At 51.8% G+C, this 25,635-nt stretch overlaps 1 protein-coding gene across 7 annotated transcripts in view; it reads right to left on the bottom strand.

Moving 5' to 3' along the window:
* Nucleotides 1-25,635, bottom strand: part of TCF7 (transcription factor 7) — a 54,360-nt gene that overhangs the window by 7,667 nt on the left and 21,058 nt on the right. For 3 of the 7 annotated variants that reach the window (XM_052689657.1, XM_052689654.1, XM_052689658.1), the window contains exons 4-6: nucleotides 5,172-5,304; nucleotides 3,689-3,779; nucleotides 1,532-1,618 (exon numbers count right to left, since the gene is read on the bottom strand). In XM_052689657.1, the coding sequence (XP_052545617.1) occupies nucleotides 1,532-1,618; nucleotides 3,689-3,779; nucleotides 5,172-5,304 (311 nt within the window). The remainder of the gene's footprint in view (nucleotides 1-1,531; nucleotides 1,619-3,688; nucleotides 3,780-5,171; nucleotides 5,305-25,635) is intronic. The other 4 variants (XM_052689660.1, XM_052689659.1, XM_052689655.1 and 1 more) reach the window with 3 other exon arrangements.

Raw genomic sequence — 25,635 nt, forward strand, 5'->3', positions numbered from 1 at the left:
GGCAAGCAGAGGGCACAGAAAGCAGAACAAGGGCAGAACGGACCCAGGGGGGCTGCGCAGGATGGGAGTGGGGCTTTGGCATCAGTTTGCTGTTCCCAGCAATGCTGCCGTGCCGCTCCCCGGTGCCCTGCCAGCAGGGCCCAGATCAAGGGTGCTTTCAACCTGTGTTTCAGACACTCAGATCTCTGTTGCTGCAATATCTTATTAGTGCTGTAGGAAGAAACAACAAACTCAACCCAACGTTTGGATTTGAGAGATTAGGACCACCCCACAGAAAAAGCATAAGTCTGAACATGAACTAACTGCAACTCTAGGAGGTGCACCTTGCCCGAGCAATGCTCTCCACCAACACAGGATGAGATCATCAGAGGTCTCGTTGCCTTTCAGGCCTCATTAGCTCCCTCGAGCTGCTGATGGTAAAGCCAGAGCCGCCGGCTCTGCCAGGCCTGCCACGCTCTGACTGCAGCTCAAGAGGGCAGAATCGCCCATGGGAGGTGAACTGCTCGTTAGATATGCTGGCACAGAAAGAAAAGCTGTTTAATTTAATCCACTAGCACAGTCTGATCCTTATCTGGCCAGGTGTACTGCCTGTCTGCAGCAGCGCTGCAAAACCCAGCCCCGTGTGAGTGGGAACCCCTGTGCCACACCTGGGGGCTGCAGGGCCCCAAAGGGAACCGTCAGCACATCCCTACCCTGAGCCTTTGGGGCTGCAAAAACCAGTGCCCCAAGAGCGAGGTGGGCTGGCAGCACCCTCCTGCCCCTGCTGCACAGATAGAGGTTTGCGTGGATAGAGGGCTTGCATAGTTTTTCTGTGGGAATCCTTTGCTGACTTCAGGACAACATGAAGCAGAAGCAAAGCTGGTGCGGGAGCACCCGGAGCAGGGGCATGCCATCGCCCTGCCCATCAGCAAACCCCAAGGTACCAGGCTCTGAGATCCCCAGTTATGAGATGCATTTTGCTCCCTGGGACATCAGTGGGGCTGGGGTACATGTAACCACAAAGCAGACAAACTATGGAGAACAGAGCAGCAGAGATGCAGACAGTGCAGGACTGCGCTCGCTCCTTGGAGCTGGCGATGCTGCAGGAGCACAAAGCAGCCCCAACCCTGCATGGGACTGGAGTGGGAACAGGGCAGCACGGGGCAGGCATGGGCTGCGTATCAGCTGCAGACTTCAGACTTGTTTAGATGCGATGCCAGCAGCTGCCTGCTGCCTGTCCTGCTTCTGAGGCTGAAATCAAGGAAAATGCACTGCTCTCTGCAAAGCAAAACTCGGCGGTGCGCACAACACCATGGTCAGAGACGAGGAGCGATGGGTTTCACCCCTTTTTCCAGTGCTGCACTGAAGGCAGGGCTCTCTGGCTTTGCTTTTTTGACCTGTGCTGATGACAACCCAGTTGCTGAGCATCCTCCCTGGCCGCTCGCTGCTCCCGGGGGCATCTGGGCACTGCCCTGACTCGCTGGGCTGCAAGCTGCTCCCGCACACACTGCAAGCTGCGGGCGTCGAGCCGCTCCCGGCCCCACATACTCACCTGGAGAAAGAAGCCCCAGCAGAAAGCGCTGACGAATACGGCTGTCTAAATCCACATGACGGGAGCGGATAGACAGACTGGCTCTGCCTGGGATCGGGAAGAAAGAGTCTATCAAGTATCCACAGCTGCGTGGCTGTTTCCTAAAGATCCCCTTTGTTAGCGGGGCTCGGAGCAGTGGGGTCCCGGTGGGGGCTCGGTGCCCTCGCTCTGCGCTGCTCTGGGCACTGTGGGGTTTGGGGTTTGCTTAGGGAGCTCCCTGTCGAGGTTGGATCCACACCTGACTCCCCTCCACCCCCCTCTTTCAGAAACTATCTTGTATCCTGTTGCAGTGCTGAACACGGAGGTGGGCAGAAGAAATACTGCTATCGCACACAATAAACTGCTTAAAAAATAAGAAAGCACCGTTTGGCCAAAAAGCCAAAGGCTGCTCAGCACCTCTCTGCCTTGCCCCAAGGGGATGCAGCTCCTCCACCCCGCACTGCCCCCAGAAGTTCGCCTCTGTTTGCAAACAAGCCCAAAGCCGGGTCCTGTGCTTCTTTTTAAAGTTGTTTCGTAGTGGGAATCGGGCACGCACCAGACCTGGAGCTGGGAATTGTTTTGAAGATAGTCAAATAAACCTGAAGGAAGTTCCTGGTTGCTCTCAGCAGGGGAAAGCCCCCATGTTTTCATATGGAGATAGCTCCAACACACCTCGGTGTGCTCTGTCGGGCTGCCAGGAGATGCTCCCAGCCCAAAACCACACGTGGAAACCCAGACACCTGGGGAGGGCGAGACGGGATGGCTGAACCCCAAAGCGCTGAACCCCGAAGTGCAGCCACACCGGTGTTGCTCTGCTGTGGCATGCAGCACTGCCCTACAAATGGCACCAGCTCCTTCCAGCCCGAAGAACCCAGAGCTTCCTGGTGTCATGGGGTGCGTTGTAATCATGGCCCTGATGCACTGTAGAGGGGCTTCGCAGGGTTTCTGCCCTGCAGAGCTGCAGCCGCAGCACAGGATGCCCTGGTGGTGGGAGCAGTGCTTGGGAAATGGAGTGGGATGTATGGGATGTAGTAGCTTGCCCGCATCCCACTGTCCTCAGGAGACTGTCACCAGGCTCTTGTCCCCACTGGGGGCGAAGGGCAGGACAGAAGCCCCTGGCTGTGTGTGCTTCCCTCCTGTCCCCATCTCAGCCCTGGCTCTGAGTGCTCTGGGGCTCCTTCCATGAATTTTGGGCAGGCAAGAGTAAGGGGAAAAGCTCTTCTAGACAGCACACTTTGGGATGCACTGCTGCTTCACCAGGCTGGCTGCCTTTTGCTGCTCCCTGTCCCTATCAGCTAACACCAGCACACCTGCTGCAGGCGCCAGGCACAGCGTGTGCTGCCAGCAAGCAGCTCCTGCTGCAGCTGCCATGTCCTCAGCACCCAGCTCTGCATGGAGACTCTGCTCCTGCCTCACTCCAGCCACATGCATGCTTTGTACAGCACACTCACAGCAGTGCCTGTTCCTCCTGAGGATGAATCACATCGTACGAGGCGTTAAGTCATCACCCAAGAGGAGCACATTTAGCACAGAAAGCAAAATGCCATCTCTTTGAAGCCGAACTCTGTATCAGAAGCCTCAGCCTCTGTTTCCTTGTGGTTAAATAACTGGAATATGAAATTCATAAACTAACCAAACAGAAAAAAAAAAAAGATTTCACTTTGTGTTTTCACGTTTGGAAACATGCTTTCACACCTGGACATCTCCAGAACCATAGGATCATTCAGGTTGGAAAAGATCTCTCAGATCCCCAAGTCCAACCCCACCCCACCATACCACTGACCACCACTGGCTGTCCCCAAGTGCCACAGTTCTGGAACACCTCCACTCCCCGGGCAGCCTGTGCCAGTGTCTGACCACTTTTTTGAAGAAGAAACTGTTCCTAACACCCAACCTGACGTCTCCATGGCACCCTCCATCACCAGCTGCACGGAAGCCGCCCGCTCTCTGCCCACCTCCTCATGCAGGCAGAGGCAGCACCATCCCAGTTGCACACAGAGCCACAGCACAACCTCACAGCCGTCCTGCAACACCGCAGCCCCCCATCCCACACGGAGTGAATCCCCCTCCCCATTGCTCAGCACGTGAAGGGGGTACAGGGGGGCTCTCAGAGCTGACCCCGCGCATCCCTGCACTCACCATCCCATGGAGGGCGTGATCTGGCCGACCCCAGCCGGGGGGAGTGGGTAGAAGCCGGGGATGTCGGAGGTCTGGGAAGGCCGATGCACTGCTGGGAGAAGGGAGAAGGAGGTGAGATGGAGACAGCACTGCAATGAGCCCTCCCAGCCCCATCTGCTCCTCTGCGGGCACTGCTGGGCAGTGGGGAATGCACATGGAAATGCAATGCTGTTCCTACAGCCCCCGGCCAATCAGTCAGCCCCAGGAGTCCGAAAGCAACCAGCGGGGATGCTCCATTGAGGCCCTTCCACTGGGGGATGCTCCAGCAGCATCAGTGCTAGCTCTGATATCTAGCGGGGATACTTCACAGTTTAATTTTTCTGCAGTCTTGCTGCTCTCTGCCCTGCTCTGGGGCCAATCCCATGTCTCATCTTTCCAGCCTGGAGCAGCTGAAACCAACCCCGTGCTGGGGCTGCCCAGCAGCTGCTTGGACACCACCCTGCATTTACTGCATGGGTGAAGAGCTGCAGCAAAGCACAGACCCAGAGATCTGGGATATTCACAGAGTTAATGATAAATAAGTATTTAGGAATTACATCACTGGGTTCCAAATATCTCAGTAGGTGCTAACTGAACTTGATATATAACTGAGCCAAAGGGAAAATGTGACTTAGTGTGAGAATTTTCCCATAGCTGCACTTGGTTAGGACACAGCTCAGAGAGGAACGAAGCCCAAACCTCCGGTCCTCTCCCACCTGTAGGATCTCTGCCTCTGCTAACCTGGAAATCTGCAGGCTTCCTTTCCAGGTGCTGAAATCTGCCATTTGCTGAGCAAATTGCCAATAGATCTGTTAACTCCTTGTGCTTTCCTGCCGTATTTATCACACTCAGGTGTTGGACTCAGCAGCACTGTGGGCTCTGATGAGCCCCCCATCCCTCCTAGAATACACAGACCCAGCGCTGTGAACGCCCTCACTGCCACCTGAACCCCAGACCAGCTCTCTGCAAACATCTGAGTGATTCAAACAGACTTGCAGGGATTCTGCTCTGGCAGGAGGTGAGGAAGGTTTGATTTCACTCTGGGCCCGCAGCCCAGAAGAAGAAGTGGTGAGGGGCGAGCTCCCCAGTGCACAGCTCAGGTCTGCCCTATCCGTGCTGTACTTTCCTCTGCAGCCCCGCTGGGGGTTGGCGCGTGCCGGACACGCACACTCAGGTCCACCCAGCGCTCAGACACCGATCATATTTAGTCAAAATATTTCCTGTTTCAAGCATTTATTTTCTCAAAATGACAACCTGACAGCAGTTTGGGTATGAGTCAAAGGAAAGACAACTTTCCATTTTCTGGTTGACTCTCACACATCGCCCTGCGGGCTCCGCTCCGGCTTTCGGCTCGTGCGGCCGCTGTGGCCGTCCTGCTGCAGTGTCAGCCCCAGATGGAGCTCCATGAGCCCTACCTCGAGCAGTGCCCGGTGCTCCGAACCCACTGATGAGCAATTTGGGTTACCTTGCTTCTGGCTGATGTCAGCGGGCAGATGGGGTGAGTGGGAACCGTGGCTGAAGTGGTCGTTGCTGTAGGGGATGAGCGGCGTGAGCGGGTGCACTCCATGGGACGGCTGCACGACAGGAACTTTGTTGGACTGCAAAAGAGAAGGAGGGGGTGAGGCTTTGGGCTGTGCTGCTGGAAGGAGGGCTGCAGCAATCCCAGGGCAGCCACTGCCCTTCTTTACTCAGACACATCCTGCAAGAGAAGACCCGAATTAAGCAGCAGCAACAGCTGATGGAGATTGCAGATCAGCCCAAATAACACGAAGCTGTCAAGATCTAGAATTGTCACTTTTTTCTAATCCATCTCCAGTATCATTTATCCCTGGACGAATGCTAACAGCGTGTCACCTAATGCACTGCTCCAGTTTTCTGCCCTCTCCCCCTCTCCCCCCCACCACAGTCCCATGTGTTGCTTTGGTCTGAAGCTGGACTTTCACATCCTGCACATTCACTCTGAAAACTGCTCAGGCCTTTGCAGCTGCTCCTGCTAGCAGGACAGGGCCAGGGGGGCCAGCAGCCCCTGCTGCACAATGTGGTACCACTGTGTGACACAGCAGTGACCCGGCCCGAAGGGCTGCACAGCTGTGAGCAGTGTGCACACACATGCACACACACCTGTGCACACACATGCACTTATCAGTGCACACATCCACGCACGTACCCATGCACAAATCCATGCCCACACCTATGCACACAACTGTGTGCAAATCCTGCACAAATCCTGTGCACACACTCACACACTAACCTATCTATGCACACACCCATGGGCACACCTATCCACGCACACATCCAGGCACAAATCCACGCACACACCCATGCACACCCCTATCCATGCACACACGTGTGCACACAGCTGTACGCACACCCCCGCACACAGCCATGCACACATGTGCACACAGCTGTCTCACCTGCAGCACCCCACACTGCTCCCTGCATGCCCCATTTTGCCCAGGAGTGCCTTTAAACCCAGACTGTCTTCACCCTGGTAGCACAACAAATACCATTTGTCCCAGATAACTCCAGAAGGAGAACCAGGAATGGCAGCACTGCACTGGGAGGAGATGAGAGGAGGCTGGCAGCCGTTCAGCTCAGCTCTTGTCCCATTGGGGCACCTCCAGAGCACCACTCCTGCTTTCTGACAGCTCATCTCAGACCTTTGGGTTGATTCACTGCTGCCTTTCACTTGGGTCATGATTTTGCTCACACAGAGCAGCGTGCAGCCCTGCTGGCACCAGGAGGAACCCTGCAATGGGAAGGACGGGGCGGGTTGGGGATGCCATCCTCCACCTGGCTTTGCTCGTGCAAATAAAAATCAAGAGCTGCAGGTTTGGAGGTATTTAAGAGTGCGTGAGAACCCCAACTCCTGATGTGAACCAGGTGCACGTTGCCTGCATGTGCTGGGATACAGCAGTGACTGTGCCCCTCCCAGCACAAGCCACCTGGTCCTGCAGTGCCACCAGGTCACTGTGGTACCACCAGGTACCCAAGGTACCAGCAAGTCCCTGAGGTGCCCAGGCTCCTCACATTACCCAGCACTGTGCAGGCATGGAGCTGCTGCCCATCGCCCTGGTGGGACTCACTGAATGCAAAGAGGAAGGGCCGTGAAGAGGCAGCTCCCACTTTGCAGCAGAAAAGTGGCTTCAGTATCTGATGAGCAAGCAGACAACGCAGCCGTGCTAATTGTTAAGAGGGACTAATTGCTGGCAAGGCAAAATGAGGAGACCTCACTGCTCACATGCAGATATCTGATTGTGATGGAGGCTCGAGGTGAGTGGAAGAACTCGCTTCTGGCTGAGCAGAACTATTCAGAATTCATCTTTTTTTTTTAATAAAATGAAGCTTTTTCATTAGACAAACGGTGATTTGTTGTAACCAGAAGTTTTCTGGAAAGCACCTCATGGCAGCAGGTGTTTTGACTCATTGTTTAAGATGGAGATGTTTCACCACAGCACACAGGAATGAACACTTTGCTGCCTTGCAAGAATTTAAAGTTTGGAGCTAATGCCAGAAAAATGCAGCAGAGATCAAATAGGAAATGGTTTCAGACTAGGAAAGGGAAGATTTAGACTGGATATAAGGAATATGTTTGTTACATAAGGGCAGTGAGGCACAGGCTGCCCGGAGAGGCGGTGGTCCCCATCCCTGCTGACAGCCCAGGTCAGACTGGGGGGCTCATTGCTGTGGGTGCTCATTGCTCATAGTGGGCAGAGAGACCAGGTGGCCTTTGGAGGGCTCTTCCAACCCAAACCAAGCCATGATTCTATGGTTCTATGATTAAAACCCAGAATTAGTGGGAAATGGCCAATACTGAGAATTTTCATGGGCTATAATACAAAGAATATTGGTTTTAGCTGTGAAAATATTAGAAAAAATACACAGATGGTTTTCTGCTTGGGTTAGTTTAGGAGAAGAAAAGAAGTGAATTTTTGGTGAAGCTGGGTAAAGCACACCTTGCTACAGCTGTAAGCATCCCAGCATCTGCTGCCTCAGGGCTGGCACTGGGCAAGATTTTGGGTTAATTTTTGGGTAGAAGACAAATCAGAACTAAACCAAAGCAGCACAACCCGGTGATCTCCCACCATGTGGTGCCAAAGGAATGAAGAGCTCTGGATGGACTTTGGTGGTCGCCCACTGAGCAGCCAGGTCTCAGTCTGGCACTGCACTGCACAGAGGTGTCCCCACTGCTCCCTTCCCATCGTTTGTTAAAATAGAAAGAGAGAAAAGAGCAGACAGCGCTCGGAGTGAGCGTGTTAAAGAGGAGCAGATCACACAGACCAAACACAGGAGCTCATCTCACAAGGCCCATCTTGATCGGCGCTGCTGCACAAAGGCACAAAGCATCCTTCCTAGGAACGGCCCCTCCCATTGGGAATATAGGGAACCTCACAGGCATGGGGGACCCTTACACAAAGGGGACCTGAAACACAAGGGAGACACCGTGGACTCCATGTGCAGTGGGGAAGATGTGCTCTTAATAGACCCAGTGCATGGAGAGGACGCTGTGAACACTGGGGGACAACACTGATGCAGGGGCCGCAAAAGCACAAGGTGCTCTATGCACACAGGTACACAGTGGACCCTATTCATATTGGGGACCACATACACTTTGGGAGCTGCAGGAGGGGGCTGACCCCCCACAGTGCCCCTGCTCACCCGGCTGGCAGCACCCAGGGGTGCACAGGACCCGACCCTGCAGTGCAGCACGCGGAGCGCTGTGGTTTGCAGCACCGGGGGGGGAGCGGAGCCACAGCGGGGCCAGATCACTCACAGCACTTTCAAACAGTCCCACACTGCTGGCCCCAAAAAGAGAGAAATGACAAAGCTGTGCAGTGTGGGGCCTGGCCAGGGCCTGGTGCTTGGGGTGCACTGGGGTCTGGGCATCCCCGGCTATGTGCATCAGCACCAAGAAACCGCTCCCAGCAAAGCAATGGGGGGAGCAGTGCTGCGGGTTGCAGCCGGGAGCAGCCCTGTGTCTTGGCTTCGACGTCACTTCTCAGAGAGAGAGATGAGTCTACGCCTTGGCTATGCAAAACAAAACCTACGGAGTGGAGTTCGCTGCTGCTGATTCAATGAGGAATTAATTCCTTTTCTCTGCAGAATTAGTCACTGTGCCGCAGAGCCAGAGGCAGCAGGTCAGGCTGCAGCGAGCCAGCACTGCTCTGCCCTCTGCCCCGTATCCAAACATCTGCTCAAATCAGCAAACGGGGCTGGGATCATCCTGCAGGGTGGGACCACTGATGTGGGGCTGAGGGCTGTGTTTCGGGGCTTTCAGGTATGGGACCTGGAGAGCTCTGCACAGCTTCAGGACACCTCTGCATCCTGAGCAAACCTCCCGGTTTGGGGCAATGTGAATAAACCTAACCCAGCCTCCATCGGGGGGCAGACTTTGCAATGAGACCCTGTTCTGCAAGCGCTGGGGCCAGCAGCATCTGCTCATTTCTCCTCACAGCGCTGGTTTTTTTTTTCTCTTTTCTCACTTTTGCTGCAGTCACCACTGCCACAACAGAAAGGAAGAAGGGAAAGTTAAAGACACCCACGTCAGCACTGCCCTCACCCCGGCAGCTTTGGTGTCAGCAGGGCCACGTCGCCCCATGGGGGTTGGCGCCCGCGGGGACTGCCCCAATCCTGTCCCCATCTCATGGCACACGCAGCATCACAGAGTCACAGAACCACAGGGGCAGGAAGGGCCATCTGCACATCCCTCCAGTCCAACCCTCACCTCAGAGTCTCTGGACTCTCTCCAGCAGTTCCCCACCTGCCTGCAGCTAGGGAGCCCCGTGCTCCAGATGTGCCAACCTGTGCAGACCCCCCCGCTCCCTTGCTGGCCATGCTCTACGCCATGCATCCCAGGGCACCATTGGCCTTCTTGGCCACAAGGGCACACTGTTCACTCATGGTCAACTGTTGGTCAACCATTGGTGAACTGCTGGTCAATCATTGGGTACCAGGACACCCAGGTCCTTCTCCAGCAGCCCCCAGCCTACACTGATGCAGTTATTCCTCATCCTGCATTGCCTGTGGAGGGGAGTATCCATACTCCCAGAGAAAGCTGCATGCAAATAGCAACAAGGAAGGACAAATACAGGGAAATAACTTCAATAATTTTAGAAGCCTCGACGAACTGATGGTTGCAGATCTGGGATGTGGCCTGGTGCTCTGTTGGTATGAGAGCCTCATGATCCCTAGAAGAGCTGCAGATGCTCAGCACCGGGTCCCACTGCTGCTGCTGCTGGCTTTCAGCAGCAAGGCTTATTGTTTTTAAGTTCAGCTCTGTGGGGAAATGGCTGAGCTTTGCACCGTTTACGGGCACAGGAAGAGCCGTTTCGCTTCTCAAGTATTTACCTTCTAAGAGAAAAATGTAGGTGGTTCTTCATGAAAAAAATGAAGGCATGGAAAAATAAAATTAAAAGTGCTCTTGGGGTGACAGAGGACAAGCGTGGAGGCAATAATGCCCCAAAGCAGAGAAATCCCCCGAAAAATGAACGTGTGGCATCACTGCCTGAGGATGCCATCCCATGTCAGAGAGACACCTCTGCCCAGAGCTGGTCCCCACCCCTGTGGGCTGCCCTGCTCCTGGGCACTGCTGCAGAGATGCCTGAGAGCCCCCAGCATTCGGCTGCAGGGGACACCAAACACATCACAATGTCCCTGCCATTGACCCCCTCCACCCAGCTCTGGGACACATCCACACAGGGCCCCATTCTGTGGCTCTCCGCAATGCAGTTCTGTGAATGGGGCTGGGTGCTGCAGGGCCGGTGTTACCAGTAACCCACCATGGCTGCAGAAGTGAAGGCATGGCCCTGAGCCCCATGCTGATACCATCTGACCTCCTTTAGCTTCTCGAAGGCAAGCAGCAGCACCGATACCCAGAATTAATCAGGAAAACGTCCAAGGGGGGTGAGGGAGGGGAGTGCAGCACAAGTGTTTGTGACAAAGCATTGGCAAAACCCGGACCCAAATGCATCCGTGTGCTGCAGCAGTGCCCGAGGTGGGGCCAGACCAGGGGAGCATGGCCCCAGTGGGGGAATGCACGGCCCCAAAGTGCCAGCCATGCAGCAGCTGCCCACTGCCATCCCCTGGGCTCTCCCACAGGACTGCAGCTACACGGCTTTTTGCTTCCTTTCCACTTAAAGGTGAAAACAAAAAACATTTACTTGAAAGAGGGGAATTAGGAAGAGAAAACAAAACACACACACACTCAAAAAAAAAAACTCGGATGTGACTGAAGGCGTTTCAATTCCCCCAAGATCAGAGGGTTGAAACCTGCCCCTCCGCACTGAGTGGCCGTGCTGCTGTCACTGCGTCACCCTGCGCCCACACCGCCTGGCTGGGTCCTTGTGCTGGGTGCTGTGCTGCTGGGTGGTGGTGTGCTGCTACACTGTTCTGCAGTGATAGGACAAGGGGGAATGGTTTCAAACTGAGACAGGGGAGGTTTAGGTTGGGTGTTAGGAGGAAGTTTTTCCCCAGAGGGTGGTGAGGCACTGGAACAGGTTGCCCAAGGAGGCTGTGGATGCCCCATCCCTGCAGGCATTCGAGGCCAGGCTGGATGTGGCTCTCTGGGCAGCCTGGGCTGCTGGTTGGTGACTCTGCAAATAGGTTGAAACTGCATGACCATTGTGGTTCTTTTCAACCCAGGCCATTCTGTGATTCTACAATTCATATGGTGTGTGATGCAGTATGTAATGCATGACATCACGCTATGCTGAGCTGTACCACACCACGCTATGCTGTGCTGAACTACATTTTCTTTCAGTCCCCCTCCATTCTCAAAGCCTGGCGGCGGGGTGGTCACTGATCACAAAGAGACAACAACTCAGAAGTCCCTCATGCTGTCTGAAAGTGAGTCCCCAACTCAGCAACTGCACTGCAGAGAACGACAACCATCGCAGCACTGCGGCAGTGCTTGCACACACTGACTGCTCCCACTGCATGGGCAGACGCTGTGGGACTGACATGGCTGTGCCCACGTGTGTACAATGGCTAATTAGCAGATAACACGGTGTAAGCAGGGATGATCATTTGTAAAAGTTACCATCTCTCTTTGCTACACCGCTACGGTGAAATCCTTCGATATTTATAGGGATGGCAAACGCATCTCCAAGATGGGAAGGCCCAGGGCTGGCTGCCGTCCTCGTTCTCACACTGCTGCAGCTGAAGCCAAATGGGTTTTTTGGAGGGGGACAAAAACTCCTTGGATGAGATGAAGGACCCCACGCTGGGCAGTTGCCCCGTGCCAGGTCTGCAGATCTGGACTAACATTTATTTCCCTTCTTCTCTATGAAGCATCTTCTTGGGAGGATGCAGAGGGAAATAATCCTCCCCAGAGCCAAAAGGAGCTCCCAAGGACACCCGCAGCCATACAGTGATAGTGGTGCTGCTCACTGCTCGCTCTCGAGGGTGACGTGTTGACAAAGAATGCCAGAGCCACTAATCCGGGATGATGCTGCGTGTCTGGCTGGGAAAAATCCCACTGTTCTCAATAGGAGGAATTAGTTCCATAATGCTTAATGCCCCTTCTCCCTCTGACAGCCAGCAAGTGTCATAGCGCAGGGCGAAATAAACATTTTAATTCTAATGTGGCATTTATCTTCCAGCAGGGTTCTGGAGAGCCCCTGACCCACACCACAGCCCGCTGCCCCCTTTGGGTCTTTCTCTGATCTCTTCGTGTGCATGGCTGCATTAAAACCTGGGCTTGGCGGATTTGCATATGATTAGGCAACAGGGAAAATTAATAGGGAATTGAATGGGTTTCTCTTCTGCCCATCTCATGTTTATATGAAATTAAAAAGAAGTGATTTTTTTTTTAATTACTGCAAAGATACATTAAATATTATTTAACCTTTTTTTGTTGGGGGGAGGGAAGCAGACAGAGAGAAGAAACAAACTGATCCATACGGTAATGAATGCCTCCTATCGTGGGAAGAAAATATCACTGTAATTAGGATTAGACAGGAATCCTAATTAATCTCATCTTGCCACTTGACTTCTGGAAGTTCCTTAACTGTTACCTCCAACAAAACGGAGCCTGGGGAGCAGCTCTCTCCCCCAGGTTGCCTGGCCAAGGGTGGTGGGATGAAGGGACACGTGGCCCAAGGGCTTTTCAGCACAGCACTGCAATACAGGGCAGGGACACACGAGGACACCTCAGCCCCACGCCTCAACGCTGTTCTGTGCTGTGCGATGGCACAGATTGCCATGGGTGGAACGGAGCCGTGCACAGCCCAGCTTGGCTCTCAGCTCTTGTCACAGCCTGTTTTTCAGGCTTTTTTGAGATGCGCAGCCCATTGCATCAGATTTTACTACGTGACTGGATGCTCACGTGATTATTTTCATCTTTGGGTCTCCAGTGTGGAAACCAGACTTTGGACTTCAGACCCTGGCTGGAGGTCTCGTGCTCTATTTCTGGTGCTGTGGCTACACACAGCACGAGGTGATGCCATCAAAGGCCACTCAAACCAGCGATGAAACGCAGCAAACTGCAGCTCCTCCTCGTGCTGTGCTACGTAATAAAACACAAAGGAATGCTGCTGCAGCTAGGCGAGCATCTCAGCCTACTTCTTTTCCAACACCTCCAAGGAAGCATTTGGCCACAGCTTGATGTGAATGGCAGCTTGGGATAACACGGTCGAGACAGATACCAAAAACGTCCACTTGGAAACCAGAGAGCAGGCAGAGCGTGCCCAGCACTGGGTCGAGCTTCAAGCCAGTGATCAAATGCTCACGAGGCAGCAGTGATCAAAGGCTTTGTGCTGAAAGAATGAGAAACTCACAATTTCATATGGTTTTGATGAGAAAAATAATGGATGAAACTTTGCTCTTTCAACTCGGTTTTGCTTTGAGTTTGGGCTTTGTCTGCTTCCGAAAAGAGAAGATCTGTGAGACACGAGGACACAGATGTAATGCTGGATCTCACCATGTGATTTGCCAGGAAATTTATGCAAAATTATTCATTTTCATCAAAAAATGCAACTTGTGGAGACCACAGCTCTTGGTGGGATGCAGTTTTGCCCAAGCACGATGGTTTGGGTCCTGCTCCATGCCTGCAGCTGCCAAAAGGCATGAGCTCCTGGCAGAGACCCTTCCCAACCTGCCCCTGACCCACGCAGCTGCCCAACCACAGCCGTTCTGCAGCACAGCCCCCATGTTTCACTCCCTCGCAACGTCCTCTGCCTCATTATGATAATTGACAGCAGCATTTGCTGAATGATGAAACCCAGGTTACGCAGAGCATCAATTACACTACAAAACACAGCCGCCACACCTCTGTGCACGCAGCCTCCGCACGCCTGCACTGCAATATCGTAGTGCAGGAACGACCCAGGTCCTGCAGGATGTCTCGTGTCCCACATCTGCTTTCTGGCAGCTGGGAATGAAAAACTGCTGCTACTACTGGGACAGGAACCTGCACAGAATTGTTCTGTCAAAGGACCCTGCACTGTCCAACCCAACCCGCAATAGAACCTCCCTTCGCAACCAATGCTGTGTCCAATTAAAGCTGTTCCAGTTGCTTCAGGATTTATATTCTTCCCTCTAAAGTCTGCAATTCAGAAATAAACCCGTCTATCGCACACTCATCATCTAAGCTGCTGAGAACACACCAAGTTAAAACCATACAGATTACAGAGGATTACACGTTTTCACACCTTTTTTTTTTGGTTCTCACTGAGCTGCTACGCAGAGAAAGCAGTTTGTAAAGCACACCATTCCCATAACACTGTCCCTGTGAGTGTCCCCAGCACACAGCAGACCTCAGCTGCAGTGCTGGGTGACATGAAGCCCAAGGCAAGCCAGCAGCTGGGGACACTGAATGCAGGGCTTCAGCAGAACAGCAACAAGATATCAAAGCATACAGGACACTTCTCTACAGCAATTCTCATCAGGGTCAATGAAACATTTTCCACTGCTCTGTCTCTCTGAGGGACATGCACTTCTGAGTGCAGAGAGGGGATTTGGATCGGATATCAGGAAGACATGGTGAGGGGCTGGTACTGCAGGCAGAGCTGTGCTGCCCCAGCCCTGGAGGTGCCCGCAGCCATGGGTGGGCTCTGGGCACATGCAGAGTGGGGATGGGGGCTGTCAGGTCCCTTCCAGCCCAACCACACTGTGAGTCTCCAATTCTGTGATCTTTAAGGACCCTTCCAAACCAAGTCATTCTGCTGTGATTTTCTCCAGCACATGTTCATTCAGGTTTCTAGGAAAAATAGGGAGAACACCCTATGCTGGCAGCCTGACAGCCTGTAGGTATTTGATCTGCAGCATCCCGTGCACAAATGCACATAAACTCCCAGCACTTTTGATGCTCCGGGTGCACAGTGAGGTGCGGGGCAGAAGCACAGCCTCTAGATGGAGCAGAGCACAGCTCCTGAGCCAGCAGATAACACCAGCATGACAACCACATCTGCCACGAGCTGCAGTGTTTCAGGCTCTCACTTACTCATGTCAGGAGCCCACTTGCTGCCGGGCCCATGCAGATGTTGGCACAGCTGTTGGGGTGCAGGACACATCCCACTGCCGTGCATCACCTGGGGTGTCCACGAAAGCAGTGCTTGGTGCTCTCTTATCTCTGCATCCATCTCACTGCCTCCCTGCATTCGCACCAGGCTGTGTTCAGCCCTAGGATTTAACAGTGACAGTGTTTAACTGAAAGGTGCCTGCAAGGGTGGAGCCCTGTTATCTCCTGCATCTGAGCAGGCTTGCTGTTGCTGTGATGCTCACAAAGCACACTGTAAACACAGCTTAAAGCAGGGCATTTTGTATAAAATAAAGACCTGTTTTACACGTTTTCGTATTAAAAAAAACACCACAACTATTCCTAAATATATAGCCACCATATACACAAATTGTATATATTTATGGAAAACGTATACCAAATTACGCATAAAACATTTATGTACAATTTCATAGAACCATAGAATCATTCAGGTTGGAAAAGACCTCTATGATCACCAAACCCATCCCCAGCCTGTCCCACTGTGCCCACTGCCCCATTCCAGGAGTGGCCCCAAGGAAGACCTCCATGTCCTATGGTCCCATTTGTGCCTGTGCAGTTTTGGGGAAGAAGGGCCGTGCTGTGTGGCAGGTCTGGGGATGCAGGTGGAGGGGAGTTGTGCCATGAGATCCAATGAGCACGGAGCTAGCACTGCCATTGCCAGGCTGGGGATGTGGAACAAAACCAAGGAGGGCAGCCTGGCCATGGGGGTCAGACCTATCGGACAAAATCCACCTGCCTCCTTCTTTTTTTATATATATATATAAAAAGAAGTATTAATATTTTAAATTACTATAATTTGTGCTTGGGACTAATGAATCATAATTATTCAGCCAAAAACAAATTGTAGCCTGGAATTTAATCCTTCCTATCTACTCTATCTACTGTAACCAGCTCCCGGTGATGGCAGAGCCTCCCAGCCATCAGACCCACAGGACTGATGTGTTGCTCTCCTTTCCCATGGGTGCCCTCTGGATCCCTGCAGTGCTCTCACAGTGTCCCAGGGCTGACTGCAATGACTTTGTCAGTGGCTGCACACCTTCTCTGGTGCCTGCTCCCTGCTGTAAGCACCATGAGCTGTGGTTCGGGTTTGCTTTCAGCCCGGTGCTGAGCTATGGAGCACAGCTGATGTGAAGAGGAGCCATGTGCTCAGGAGGAGCTGAGCAGTGCTGGTGCCTGCAGACAGCCTGTGTGCCGCAGCTCCAAAAGGAAGGGGCGGGTTTCGCCGCATTTGAAGAGGCTGTGTAATTATGGGATGGCAGCAGATTCAGGGTAGGGAAAGGCAGTTCCAGCAACAGGGAATAGCAATGTGCATGGGTGGCAAAGGGTGATGGCCAACAGCTGCATGCATACAGTGACCAGCCGGGGTTGTGCTGGACCCCATCCCATGGAGCAGAACACATTCTGACTTCTTCTCATCGTGGGCATCCCATGGCACAGGGAGCCCTGCAGCCACGCCGCTGTCCCCGCATTGGGCTTCACCTCCCAAAACACACCAAGCCCACAGGAGGCTCCCAAAACATCTTCACAGCATTTCCTTGTAGGGCTCAGGTCTCACTGGCAGCTAATTAGGTGTATGCTTATGGCCAAGCCTGAGCTCAGCACAGAATTCCTGCTCCCAAACCCAATGTGTGCAGGGCACACAGAGCTGGAGCTGTGCAAGCAAAGCCCATTCCTTTCAGATTCTGGATGCACGCTGCAGATGCACAATGCAGTCGTAAAGGAATTTGTCACAAACAATCCTTCAGCCCAGCCGTGCAGGGTGGTGCTTGCTCATGCTGTTTGCTGAGGCTGAATTCCACGTGATCCTGCAGCACGACCGGGTTATGGCACCCAGCACGAGGCAGGCAGCACCCAGGGGCGCGCGCACCCTGCTGCGTGGGAGCTGCGCCAGGAGGGATGGCACAAGAAGGAAAATAATGCAGTAACGATTTATATATTCAACACGGAGGCAGCCTGAGTCCCAAGGTGACCAAGAGCAGCCAGTGGACTTCCAGCCCATAGCAAGGAGTGGGATGGTGGGTGGGATCAGGTGGGGTGCTCGGGGTCACCAGCAGGATTCCATATTTCGCAGGGCACTAAAGGAAACTGCCTGCAAGCTTGGGAGATCTGAAGGGGCCCATTTGTAAAATGGAAAGAAATAGAAATAAAATAATTAAACAACACAAATGGCAGCCAACAGACTGCTCACCTAGCATTTTCCCACCTCAGGCAGGAGCTCTGATTAATGCTAATTAGCTTATCTTCACATTAGATCCTGATGATTCATCACTTACTACCCTAGGAATTATGACGCACTGGGGAGAGATATATTTGTAGATTCCATGGGTGTATGCCATGTCTGGAACACTTAAATGATTTTGGCATGAAAAGGGACCAACCACAAGCCCAGCTAATCAAACCAGCATTTCTCAACCTACACCTTCCAGTAGTTATAAAAAAGATGCAGAACGAAGACAAGACGATGGCACTGAAGATGAATTTATCTGCTTATCAGTGGTGTACAATCTCTCCAGAACAAAGGGCCCTATGGGCACCCTGCCAGCAGCCTGTGGCTGCTCCTCGTTTGCATATAAATTTAAAAAGAATTTTAATCAGTGTTAAATGCACATGATTATTTTTTATTTATAGCTGAAAGTAGGTGTACACGGCGCTTCATAAAACAGCGAAAAGAAAGAGCACCTTTGGGAGCCTGAATGGGGATGGATGGAGAAGCTGTGAGTGCTGCTCTGCGTTGGAGCAATGGGACAGGGGCACAGCAGAGGCAGGAGGATGCTCTGTGATGTCGGGTTGGGTGGATGCTCTGCCAGCTGTGCCTCCATCCAGATGTGCAGGGATGGCTGCTCCCCTGCATGCATGGCTCTGGAAAGGCAGAGCAGCATTTCCTGGTGGAGTTTTGCTCAAGAGCTGTAGCATGGGGACATTCAGGTCTGGGTGGGCCATGCCTTGCGTGGCTTTGTGTTCAGCTGCATGCAAACAGCCTGGAGCTGCTCGTGTTCTACTGATAGGTTTTGAACTGCTGATTACATAAATCCCAAAGCTCCTTTTTATATGTAAAACAGGAGTAGCTGTCATACCCAGATTTCTCCAGTGTTTGTCACCAAGCTGCAAATAAGGAGAGGTCACCTCCTGTGCTCCCAGCACCTGCTGGCTGCCTGCACTGAATGCAGGGCGAGGAAAAAGCCGCTTTCTGCTCCAAAAGACTCAGTTATCTTTCAAAAGCAACGCGGAGTCATGATACAGAAGAGATCAAAGAGTTATCTGCCAGCTTTAGAGCTATTATTGGATACTGTACCTCCTCACTCAAGACATTTTTACCTCTGCTGGAATCCAGAAGAATTTCCTCAGAAACAGATCTCTGCTCCACTGCTGAGCTGCAACCCATCAAAGCACCTCATTTAGAGAAGGTTAATTAAGGAAACTGTTCTAGCTCAGTCTCCTCACGGTGATGACATCAGATACGCTTCCCTGAAGCCTGTTTTTTCCAAGGAAGACTTTTGTCAGACCACGCAGCTACAGTACCATCATTGCTTTATCCCCGTGACGGCAGCCCAGGCAATGTGGGCAGCACCCACTGCTTGGGAAAGCTTCCCCCGTGACCACAGCACTTTGCCTTCTGTCCCGCCTCATGGTGAAACACCAGCTTGAATTAAACCCTGAATATGGAGAACCCCACACCCAACCAATATTTTTCCATGATCAAATATAACAGCACATATCCTTCAGGCCCTGCATGCACTCCTTGCTCTCGGCCACCTCCATATGCCATCGCACAACTTGCTCCAGTCCTTACTCTGGCTGTAAACCCCTCCAGGAACCTTGGCCACAGCTCACCCCAAACCCAGCCCCCCGGGGACTCCAGGTCTTGTTGGAGGCAGCTTGAACACAGCTCTTGTCTTCATGGCTTGGGTGTGAGTTTTAGTTAAGGTTAGTATTCGACAAGGAGAGAATGATGGTTTGGGGAGTGGAGTAGGTGTTGGGGTTGTAATCCAGGTGAACTCAGGATGAAATTGTGTCACGGGAAGGCTCAGCAGAGGCTCATGAGCAAAAAATGGGGAGAGGACACGGAGCTCTCCGAGCTCATTTTTTCCTGAGACGTGATGGTAAAGGGTGCTGTCCCGGAGGGGAGACTGCACCAAAACTGAAAGCCTGTGTTGAGTGAATCTGTGACTCCTTTGAAAATTGGGGTCACTGGGAGTCCCAGGAGCAGTGAAAGGGCTGAGGCTGGGGTTTGATTTCAGCAGGTTATATGGCAGAACATGCTGCTGCATTGGGAGCCATCATTCATTTCAGATTAATGATTATCTGGGAACAGGGAGATGTTCCTGGAGCTGGGCTGGCACTGCCTGTAGAAGCAGTGCTTTGAGCCCATGGGACTGCACTACAGGGGAGCTCACTGAAGCGACCTGCCAGCTGCTGCATGCCCCTGGATGATGCTTCCACCCATGGCCAACAAGGCAACCAAGGCTCAAGGTAGCACATGAAGCTCAGAGGGAAAGAGCCAACTAAACAGCATATCTCAGGAACGCAGGAGCAGCAGAGAGCAGCTGCTCTTTTCCCAGTCAAAACTTCATCCTAAAATACTTCCCTCCTATCCAGAGTCTCTGAGCAGCCCCAGCCCCAGCACTCTGTCCTTGTCCCCAGCTCACCCTCAGACATAGCTGTGCTCATTCTATCTGTAGGTCTCTACCAGACAAACCTTAAGCCAAACATGGGCCTTATCTTAACTCAAAAACCAATTTCCCACTTTTACTACATTGTACATTCAAGGAAAATCCTCCCAAAATTGTTGCCTGGTGAAAACAATCATGTTCTGGTTCTCCAAGAGCAGCTGATGCTCTTCATTCGGATCACTGTGGATCTCTGCACCAATGAAGAACAGAGAGTAAATGAGAGTGAGAAACTACATGTGAAATCCATTTCCTCCAAGGCAGACTGACTGACCTATGAAACCCACACATGTTGTGTTACAGACTGTAAACCTCAACACTGAGGGAGGAATCAAAAGTAAAAGCAGTTCTGTATGTTCAGGGCAATTCTTGCACCACCCCATTAATGCACAGTAGTAAGAGCATCCAAGCACCCTTTGCATAGGGTACATACTGGGATATCTTTTTGTTCCAGTACCAGAGTGGTAAGTTCCATTTCAAATGATTTCTGTTCATTACACCAAACCATACTCTTTCCCTGCCTTTATGAGAACCAGTGATTTCACAAATAATGACACCACTGAGATTCGCATCCTGCCTTTCTTCACAGACAGAAGTCACTGGGAAGCAGGCAGCAGCTGTGCCATGCAACTGAGGGATGTGATGTGAAAGGACCCCTCCACGTGCCTGCAGTCTGGGGCTTGCTCCCTGGATGCTGACCCTCTGCCCATTTAGAGCAGAGGAGCAGCAGACCAGGGGAGATGTCACCAGGAGGGAACAAGCTTCCTCCTGGCTCTCGTAGCTCCCACAAAGAACCACCTTTGCTTCTTGCTGGGAATACACTGCCATCCACATGCTGAAAAGCAAGAGCTTTATGCTCGACTTCTGGGAAAACAAATTCAAGATGTATAAAGACTCCAACATGCCTACAAAGCTTCATGGAGGCTAACTATCCATTTATGTCTGCGAAGAGCATGGCCAAGGCATCCTCCCCAAGACACTGCTCCCCTCCCATCGACTCTTGCCCTACAAACCCACTCCTCAGCTGGGGCTCGGTGCCACGTGCCCATGGGGCACAGCCCAGGCACCACTTGGGGGGCCACAGCCTTCTCCCCACCAACATATCCTCTCCACAGACAGAAATGGCACAAGGAAATCACCCTGACAGAGCTCTTGGGTGTGCGTTTATCTGCATCTGTCCATGCGCGTACGGGGGAAGTTAATTTTAGTTTCACATTCTCCTCTGCGCGGGCTGTGCGGTCCCCTCTGCCTGCAGTGTGTGTGTAGCATAGTTCGGGTGAAAAACACCAACTCCGTATTTTCCATGGTAAACCACAAGGGCTTTAAATTCACAACACTGTATTTGCAAACAAGCAACTTCTGCATACACAGAACCCTGTTTCATTTGAAACCCTCACCCCCGAAGTGTCTTACGTTAGAGCGCGTTCAGAAAAAGGAAAAGTTAAATTCTTGACCACAAGCACAAAACCTCACGCTGGCCCCACTGCATCCTGTGCACCATTAGCCAAACAGGAGCCGTGTTTTGATTTCCATGCCACGTTGTCTTTCTGGTCTGTCTGGGGCTGCTCTGGGCTGCACTTGGAGCAGCAGTGGTGGCCCATCCTTCCCTCCCTCCCTGTGCATCCCCATGATGTGGCACCAACCCATGTACAGAACTGGGAATGGCTGCCCTCTGGGCCCACACGTTCATTTGTTCTGCTCTGTCCCTACGTGCAGACTCTTTGCTTCATTTATCCCTCTTATTTTCCAACAAGCCCGCAGCACAAGGCCTCTCAGGGTGGGTATCTCAGGGCCCGGATCCTCATTCCATACCACTGCTGCGTCCCCATGCCATGGGAGCCTTTCCTTTGCTCTACACAAGAACTAAAGAACAGAAAGCAAAAGCAGAGCTCTAAAAACGCCTCCTACCATCCAGACACCTCATTATCTCACTCCCTTCTTAGCAGGTGCTTTAAAGAGAAACATTTGACTGAGAGAAAAGAAAATTAATCCATTTGTGAATGCCCAGATCCTCCTATTAGTGCTGGCTGCCCATTTTTTCTTCAGCAAGTTGCACCACTGAAGCTGGCTTGCCTACATTCTTTGTAGGTAATGTAATTCTCATGTAAAAGAGAGTCTGTGGCTATCACACGTCGCTTGTTACCTTCCTTCCACAAAGAGCAGCGAAGGCAGAATTTGGAGAACTTGACTTTATGGCTGATTTGCTCTATGAGATACAGCAGAGTTTTGGTTTATCATGACAAACAGTGTGAAAAACAGGGCCAAATAATCAGATTTCCATCTCCCGGCATCGGCAGCACCTGGTGCTCAGGGATGGGATGCAAGCACCTCCCCGTGAGTAATGAGCACCATCCCCGCGAGTCAGGCGTTACTCACACGCAGGGCCAGGAGTGCAGGCTTGGAACAGGAACATGGCAAGAGGTCCCACATGTATCTGTGTGTGCTGGTGTTGAGACAGTTTACTACGCTCTGCACTCTGGCCATGGGTTGGGTGACCCAACAGCTGCTGGGAGCTCCAGAACTGCGGCTGGCCCCACCAGAGCTTGCCCTGCTGTGCTTCCAGCTGCTTGCACCCATCCGCTTTGCCAGGGAAAACCCAAAGCTCTGGGCACTGCTTGCTGAAGGGAGCAGGAGAACAAGGACTGATCTCTAGCAGCTCAGTATGCACTGCAATCACAGTTTGACAAAACACATCACGGTAGCAACAATTTGCTCCTGTTCTCCTCCCTCCTGATCCAGTGCTCGTGGAACGTGTCATGCCTTAACCAAACACAGCACGGAGCGGAGCACGGTGCCAGGTGAGTCACCCCAAACAGCTCGTTGTGTCATACAACCACACCAGCAAACCCTACAACTGCATGTGGAAGTCATGAAGCTCCACAAGGAGACAGAGAGACTGAAACAGCTGACATAAAACCATCCTGCCCATAAAGCTGATGGAGGGCACCTGTGCAGTTGTAGAAAACAGTGGGACCAAAGTGCAGGGCTGCCCTTCAGCACTGACCTCACGTGCTGACCTTGGTCTGGGGCTGCTGCTGACACCACCTTCATTCCCTGTTTTGAAAGCACCCCCACGTGCAGCATCCTCCCTCCACGAGTCATCAACCTGCTGCCATGGCAGCAGGAATGGGAAAGTGGAGGAGCTGGGGAGGATGGAGCTCAGCCCCAGATAGTGTGGCAGAAGGATGGTATGGGGGAACAGCTCTCTGCTCCAGGAAGAGACAGAAGCAGAGACCCAAACTGCCCCCTCACCTGTATCTACCACTGAGGGCTGGGGAAATGCTGCATCATCCCCCTCCAGGGGAAGGCTGGAGGACAAGAAAGGCACTTGCCTCCATTCCAGTCTCTAAAACCTTAGAGGTCTCCCTGCCTGCAGACTATCAATGGGATAATAAGGAGTGGTTTGTGGGATTGGGATAATTTTCTGTAGAGGTATTTCGAATGAGCAGGATCACCACCACCTGGCAACAACGTGAACTGAAGGTGTAGCTGAAGCCCTCTTTGGTTTCAGGAGAGGTCAGAAGAGATGCATTTACTTCTGCTTTCCAAAATAAAGTAATTAACTTCTTTTTCTTCATTCAGGCAGATGAGCATAAGTAAATGGCACACAAAAAAATGGCACACACAAACCCATGCTGGATTCCATGGTTCTCAGCTCACGATTTCATGATGCAATTCTCAGATTGAAATTAAATGACTGCTTTTTTTATTGGTTAGTCATGCAACCTTCCTCTCAGATGTGGATGTCATGCTGGGTCAAGCTCTCTCCTTCCTCCACACACTCACAATTCTAAGGAATATATAGGTCAAATTCTACACAGTCACTCCTGTGAAGCTATTATTTCAAATTATATGTCAATTACGTACGTTGAATTTGGCAACTCTTTCTTTTAAATGCAAACCTGCTTGAGGACTTTAAAACTCTTGGTATCTGCAGTAAAATATGTTGCTTCCCAATTGTGATCCTGGAGCAGACAGGACCTGCCACGAACAGAAGTTGTGTTTATCGAGGAGCTGTGCAGTGGCCCCTGAAATCAATTGCCATGGGTCACAAAAACCACCAACAGAAAACCTCAGCAATGTACCAAGAGGGAGACAGAGAACTGAATGGGTGGGAAAAGTAACCATTCTGCAACCTGACAAAAGCTGTTCATCTACAGCTTCCCATAGCTTCTGTAATAACCTCTGCATTTACCAGTGCAGAAGATCTGTACAGAGAGGAAAATTATGTCCACACATAGCTCAGGTGGAGCTGGGGAGGCTGGATTAGAGTTGGGATCTAAAGAAAACATTAAAGAACCACACTCCTTGTTTTGCATAGGACAGTACACTTAAACAAGCACCTAAAGCACAGAAATAAGCATAATTCATTTTCTTTCACCTAATTTGGTCATATGCAAAGAGATGGATGGCATTACCCACACGGAAACCCAAAATCTAAGAACTCGAGCACAGCTGATGATTTGAACAATTAAATGAAGAAATCCAGGCAGGAACAGATGAAGATGAAAGAGAATTTCTGAATGACGCCTTCTGGAGCCTTTGTTCAGCCCTGAAGAGCGCCATGTACTGGTTGGTCAGCTCTGATGGCAGGACATGAGATGTTTCCAGTTCTGGGCTTTGCCTTCGTTGACGAAAGATTTTGGATTAATTATCAGAGGTAACTCTCCTTTTCACTGAAGCAAAAAGACAGAAACCAGCAACTGGTCAAACAAGAGAAAACCCAACTATTGGAAATGTGAGCAGAGTCACACTGGGAGGCCAAGGCCCCCAACTTTCTGGAGCAGCTTTCCCTCAGCTCGGTGGCATAACTGGTCTGCATTTAGAGCCTGAGCAGATTGCAGGCTCCTGGGGAAGCTGGAGAGCCCGACTCGAGTGCTGCCAGCTCCCAGACCACATGAATCACGCGCTCAGATTTTCAAATTCAAAACATCCAAGAAAAATTACCCCCTTGGATACCACGGAGGTCCTGAAATGGCTTCAGGATGTGGATATGGCTTTGCTTCCCCGCCTGCTGGTGAAGTGCCCCCCGTGGGCCATGCCTGGTGCCAGCTCAGACGCACCGTGGCACTTCTCCCTCATGGTTCAGGTGTTGCTGCATCCATCCGAGGAAGAGGCGCTGGCTGTGTGAGCGGGAGCAGCCTTTGTGAGCAAATTTAGCAAAGAAAAGGAAGTTTGGCTGGCTTTGAGGTAAAGTCAGTTAAAGTCATGGTATAGTAATGAGCTAAAATAACCGAAGATACGCACCCCACGTTATCCTAATCTCTCTTGAATCAATTGCACGGAAAGAGGCTGATAAAGAAGTGTACGCTTCATTCTGTACAAAATACATGCTCTGAGTCCAAACACCATGCTAAATGTCGCAGCCCACAGTGAGCTGACCTGTGGGAATATCCTTCAGTTTGTCCTACATTTTTTCACAGTATGGACACTTAAGTGTGCTCAGGACAGGCATGTGAATGGTTGCCATTGAAACTGAACAGGGCTTAGGCAGCAGAGACCTCAGTATCCAACCAACAAAGCTTTTATGTATCAAGACAAAAAAACATTCACTAAGTCCTTGATCTTGTACGCATAAGCCCAACACTCACAAATGCATCCAAATAATGTTATGCACAAATTGTCAGGCTGATTTCAACAAAGCCATCCACACGTGGGAAATCATTTCCCTACGTGAGCGCTCTCAGGTCTGAGCCTTACACACAGCAAAGGCTTTGGGAACGATGCCCACAGAAAAGGCTGTAATATCAATTGGGGAACAAAAG

The sequence above is a fragment of the Tympanuchus pallidicinctus genome, unplaced genomic scaffold (assembly GCF_026119805.1).
Source record: "Tympanuchus pallidicinctus isolate F22 unplaced genomic scaffold, pur_lepc_1.0 scaffold25, whole genome shotgun sequence".
NCBI classification, from domain to species: domain Eukaryota; kingdom Metazoa; phylum Chordata; class Aves; order Galliformes; family Phasianidae; genus Tympanuchus; species Tympanuchus pallidicinctus.